Below are 5407 nucleotides of genomic sequence, written 5' to 3'. Positions count from 1 at the left end.
CTCCTCTCCCCATCGGGCTCCGGAGCCATGAGCAGCGCTGTGGTCCTCGCCCACCTCCCAGACCCCAGCAGCAGCTTCAGGGAAGACGCTCCCCGACCCCCTGTCCCGGGGGAGGAAGGAGAAGCACTATGTCCCCAACTCTCCAGCTCGTTCCTCCCCAAAAGCCAAAGCTTCAAGGCCATGCCGGTGCCTCCTGCCCCGCGGAGGAATGAGAACGGGCTCGGGGAGCCGGAAGGCAGCGCATCCCCAGACTCCCCTCTGGCCAGATGGACCAAATCCTTGCATTCCTTGTTGGGAGATCAAGATGGTGCCTATCTTTTTCGGACCTTCTTGGAGAGGGAAAAGTGTGTGGATACCTTAGACTTCTGGTTCGCCTGCAATGGCTTCAGGCAGATGGACCTTAAGGATACCAAAACTTTAAGAGTAGCCAAAGCTATATACAAAAGGTACATCGAGAACAACAGCATCGTCTCCAAGCAGCTCAAGCCTGCTACCAAGACCTACATAAGGGATAGCATCAAGAAGCAGCAGATAGATTCTATCATGTTTGATCAGGCACAGACTGAGATTCAGACCGTGATGGAGGAAAATGCTTACCAGATGTTTTTAACTTCTGATATATACCTCGAATATGTAAGGAGTGGAGGAGAGAACCCTGCTTACATGAACAGCAATGGACTGGGGAGCTTAAAAGTTGTCTGTGGCTATCTCCCGACCTTGAATGAAGAAGAGGAATGGAGCTGTGCAGACTTTAAAAACAAAATCTTGCCTTCGGTGGTTGGACTATCCAGCAAGACGTTGAGGGTTACAGCGAACGTCCGAGCTACGGAGATGATCGAGAACGGCTACAGGTAAGGGGAGCCCTGAAATCCTGCTTTGTTTTAACTTCAAGGACTTGGGGAGTGCTTTTTGGAAGGAGGGCTGTTGGTCTGGTGTGCTGGGGAGCTAGCAGGGAGTCTAGGGGAGGCTGGGCTGTGGGGGCTTCCCCGCACCTCCAGACACTGGAATTTGGGGGGTGTTGGCTTGGTTTGGTTTTTTTTTTCCCCTCTGTGCAGAGGAAAACAAGATACTGTGCTCTTAAGCCCTCTTGGCTCTTTCAGTTCTCCCAGAGATCAAAAACTTCAGAGCAACTATGTCCTCCGGACATACGTTAATTATTGGTTCAACTTTCAAACCTATTAAGAGCAGTAGTAGAGTGGATCATATAGACGCATGAATAATGTACCCTACTAGTTCCCCAACTCCACCATCAGCCAGTGTTTAACTACGTTGGTTATGTGGGAAGCAATTGTGCGGTCGTGGAGGAGGAAATGCATGCACTTATTACATCAAACTCTGCAGCTTGCACAGAATCTGGTTTTATTTTGACCGTGTGTGTGTGATGTGCAGCCTCTCCCATGGTGTTGGGTGTTGGTGTCGTGTCAGAGCCACTTGGGGTGGCTTCGAGCCAATGCATACAGGAGGATACTTGAGTGCTGAAGGTAGTGGAGATGCTCAGGGTAGAGTAATAGTAGATCTTTGGTGTCCTCCTGCAGGTCTTTGGTGCCCTCCTGTTGGCAGTGTGCTCAAAGTTAGGCTCATCAGAACGTGCTGGTGTCTGATGGCAGCTCGTGAGGATGTGGGGAGTGTTGTGTGGTGGCAGGGTCGTCGTGTTGCCCTTGGCTTGGGGTCCATCTGCCTCGGCAGACCCCTCTCTTTTGTTGGAAATGTTGGTGGCACAGCAGTGTGAGGGTGCAGAAAGTAAGAGCCATCTCGAAGTGGAGAGGGGGATGGGAAAGAAAGACTCTGATGAGCAAATCGTGAGTTGTATAATCCTCTGAAAATGTATTCTTTCCTCTCCCCACCCTTGCCATAAATGTGGATTGTTGAATCAGGGCTGAGGGGAGAGGGCTCTGCTGGCAGATGTGCGCTCTCCTCGGCTGGCCCAGGAGGTTGGGGTTTGGTATGGTGAGTGTTTGACATCTCGTTTACAGGAATTTTGAGAGCGTGTCTGTGATTCATGGACATCAAAGGGCATCAGGCTCCTCCTGGGGAGGCTTTGCTGGAGCGCGCCCGGCTCTCCTGCCCTGCGGAGAGCTTCCAGCTGTGCCAGCCTTCCCCGTGCCCAGCTGCCAGAGCTGGGAGGGTCCTCTTGCCCTTCAGGGTGCTGCTGAGCCAGAGGCCTCTTTGGTCCTCTCCCTGGCCCGGAGGGGCGATGGGCGTGGGTGCAGAGGGAGGGATGGGGTTCGTCCCGCCCTGGTGGCCTCTGGACCTCTCCTGCTGGGGGGCTGTGCGGGGGCAGGGCCGGGGGGGTCGCTCGCTGGCAGCTGGTCTGTGGAGGACTTGGGCTTTGGGATCCTCATCTCGTGCCTGAGTGTTACTGTCTGAGCATCTGCTGCTCTCCAGAACTTGGTTTGAACTGCTGCCCTTCGCTTGCTTTCCAGGAGGGGGATGTTTGATGCTTTTATCTCTCAGCCTTTGTTGGTATTCAGTGCTGGAAGGGCTTGGCTGTAATGTTCTACCAGAGCTGCAGGCCCTGCTAAAAACCCACATGTGCCTTGTCCAGGAGAGCTCTCGCAGAACTGTGGCTGCTTGCCTGATTAGTGCTGGGGTTTTTTTTTCTCCCTCCTTTTTCTTTTTTTTTTCCCCTTTCTTTTTTGTCCAGGGATTAATGCAGCTTGCTCCTCACATGTCAGATCTACCCTCCTAGGACATTAGGTAGTGCATTTTACTTTGATCACTTTCTGTTGAATTTCCAGGAGCTTTTGCTCTCCATGGGGCCAAGAGATCTCAATGCAAAGAGAGGGAGGTCAAGCTGAGATGCTTCTCAGTTCCTCCCTGAGCTATCCATTTGTGAAGCCACTTGTGCGTGCATGTGCTAGAAGCTGATGAGCATATGGATGGGTTATCTCTCATCACTCAGCATTTAGGATTGCGTTTAGGACCGGAGCTGAAGCTTGCACAAAGTCTTTCCTGGTGAGCGGCCAAACCACACCTCCCTCCTCGTGTGTGTGATGGAGTCAGAATTTCGGTTCTGCAGCACCACTGCTGGGGTCACACCAGTGAGAGCGGGGAGCGCTGGGCTGAGCACACCTGACGCTGGGAGCAGAGGCAGCTCGGGTGTGTTTGGATGGGAGAACGCCTGGAAATCCCAGGGCACGGAGTCACGGCCAAAACCACGGCGAGCAGGAGACCGCAGAACCCATGCAAGTTGAAAGACTTTGTTTGGCCCCAGTGATGGACAGGAGCAGGAGAAGCCCAGTGAGAACCCAGCGTCTGCCCCTGGCCGCAGAGCAGGCGCGCATGCGAGCTGCCGCCCGGCTATTTGGAGCCCTGGGACGGGGAACAGTTTAAACCTAGAACCTCCCTCTCGTCCTTCAAGGCGCCTCCCCTCCCCTGTAGGTTGTGGGGTGGTTAAAAGCGGCCTCCCCGCGCCGGACCTGGCCCCGTGCTCCAGGAATTCCAGCTATTATTTATACGCGCGTCTAAATTTATCAGGCGCGAGCGTGTGTGCAGGGAGAGGGCTCCTTCCCTCGCCGCCCCGCGGGGGGACGTGCTCTGCTTCGGCCCGAGCTGGACTCATCTGCCTCCCATTAAGCCACCAGTGGGACTGGCCTGGCGTTGGGAAGGCTGGGGCTTGCAGATGGCCTTCTGCCTGCTCCCAGTGCTTCCTGGCCTTTGAGAGGACCCGCCGGTGGGGCTCCTTCTGTGTGAAGTTATTGGAACCCAGTTTGGCTTCAATTATCAAAGTAAATGATGCCATTGTAAAGCTATGCTCCAAGCAGTGTTCTACAATTAGAGCATGGAAGCTGTGATTAACATAGTTTTGTTAAAATATACTTGTTTTTTCGGGTTTGTAGTGGTGTGGGTTTTTTTCCTTTTTTTTTTTTCTTCTTTTTAAACCCATGATTGCTCAGTGATGTTTGTCCCAAGAAACTGCTTAATGAGATTCAATTTTGCCTCCAAATGTTCCATGTAGATTTTCTTCTCTCTCCATATATAAATCTACGTTTTGAACTGCCACAGTGCTTTTATTTCTAAAAAGCAGAGTTTGACAACAACAACAAAACAACCCCAAGCTCTGAAACTGCACCCTCCTAACAAGGGATACAACCAAGAGCCCCTGAAATTTTCATGGCATTATAATACCTCTGATATGCCCATTGCCTAACATAGCATGTAGAGAGTTCCATGCTGTGTGTCATCGCATCAAGATAAGAATAGGCTGAGAAACATCAGACATTCTCCTTGAAGCTCCAGAGCAACTGCTACCTGACAGCTGAAAACACTTTGCATATGGAGTTAGGAGCTGGGCTCTGTGTTTGTGTGTGCAGCATCTGTGGCAGGAGACCACCACTTTCCACTGGAATTTAAAACCCTCGCAGGCAACTTGATGCATCTGGGTGCAATTACTGTAGTAAGGTGGTCAAATTAAGAAGGGGGGGGAAAAAAAAATAATAATAAAAAAAACTTTGAACACAGCAAAATCAGCCCCCCTTGGTTTTCTTGAAGGATGTGGGGGTTTCTGTGGGGTGGGGTGGTGGAGCTGGAGGGCTTGTTTTAAAAGTGTCAGCTTTAGGGATTTTGGGGGTTGTCTTATGTCCCTGAGGTGTTGGTAGGTGAGTTGGTGCTGCAGCCCAGTGCTGATGGGAAGATGAGTTAGTTCTGGCCACTTTCTCTAATTCTATCCTCCCAAAGGCTGTGTTTGGACACACCTCCTCTCCCTGTGCCGTATCCATAGGGCCCCACTGCCTCCGCCCCCACCTCAGCCTCTCCAGCAACCCTGGGAGAACATGGCAAATCAGCCCTCCTGGATGCAACCAGGGATGGCCCAGCCACCTCCCAGCAAGGTGGTGGTCCTGTGCTGGGGAGCACCCTGCACCCCAGAGCCAGGTGGAGCATCCTGAGCCTCCTGGTCCTCAGATGTGCTCTCAAGACCTGAGGTGGTTTCACATCAAATAGTTACAAGAGCTGCATCCCTGGCAGAGTCAGCCCCAAAGCCCAGTGAAGGACCTGGGAAGGGTTGCTTGGACTGTACATCCTCCTGAATGTGACCAGAAGACTACATGGGTTTTGGAGGAACTTTTTTTGTAGTAACTTAGCTTTCATCCACATGTGGAATTAATTTATCTTTGAAGATTTAACTTCTTTCCTGTGGCATTCCTTACTATCTCTTTTTTTTTTCTTCTTCTTCCCAGATATATATTTTCTAACATCTTGATCTCCCCATCAGCAATGCCTTGGCCTCCTTGGGAAAGGAATGCAGCCCCGGCTGGGCTGAATACCTGCCTGCAGCCAGCCCCGCGCCGCTCATTCCAGAGAGGCCTGGCCTCCCCACCAGCCTTCCCCCTCCTTTCTGCTTGGCTTTTTTCTTTCCCCCGTTGTTGTTCGGTTTTTTTTGTGAAGTTGAGCCTTGGTGGAGGCTCCT

The 5407-nt window shown here is 51.9% G+C and overlaps 1 protein-coding gene across 1 annotated transcript in view; it reads left to right on the top strand.

Annotated features, from left to right (window-relative positions):
* Positions 1–25: 25 nt before the first annotated feature.
* AXIN2 (axin 2) overlaps positions 26–5407 on the top strand; it is a gene marked incomplete at its 3' end in the record, with an annotated part of 12259 nt that continues 6877 nt past the window's right edge. The window contains exon 1 of the mRNA XM_008938487.1: positions 26–851. Coding sequence (XP_008936735.1) covers positions 28–851 — 824 coding nt within the window. The remainder of the gene's footprint in view (positions 852–5407) is intronic.

Source organism: Merops nubicus, unplaced genomic scaffold, assembly GCF_000691845.1.
Source record: "Merops nubicus isolate BGI_N331 unplaced genomic scaffold, ASM69184v1 scaffold24074, whole genome shotgun sequence".
NCBI lineage: Eukaryota > Metazoa > Chordata > Aves > Coraciiformes > Meropidae > Merops > Merops nubicus.
This window is presented reverse-complemented; position numbering and strand designations above follow the sequence as displayed.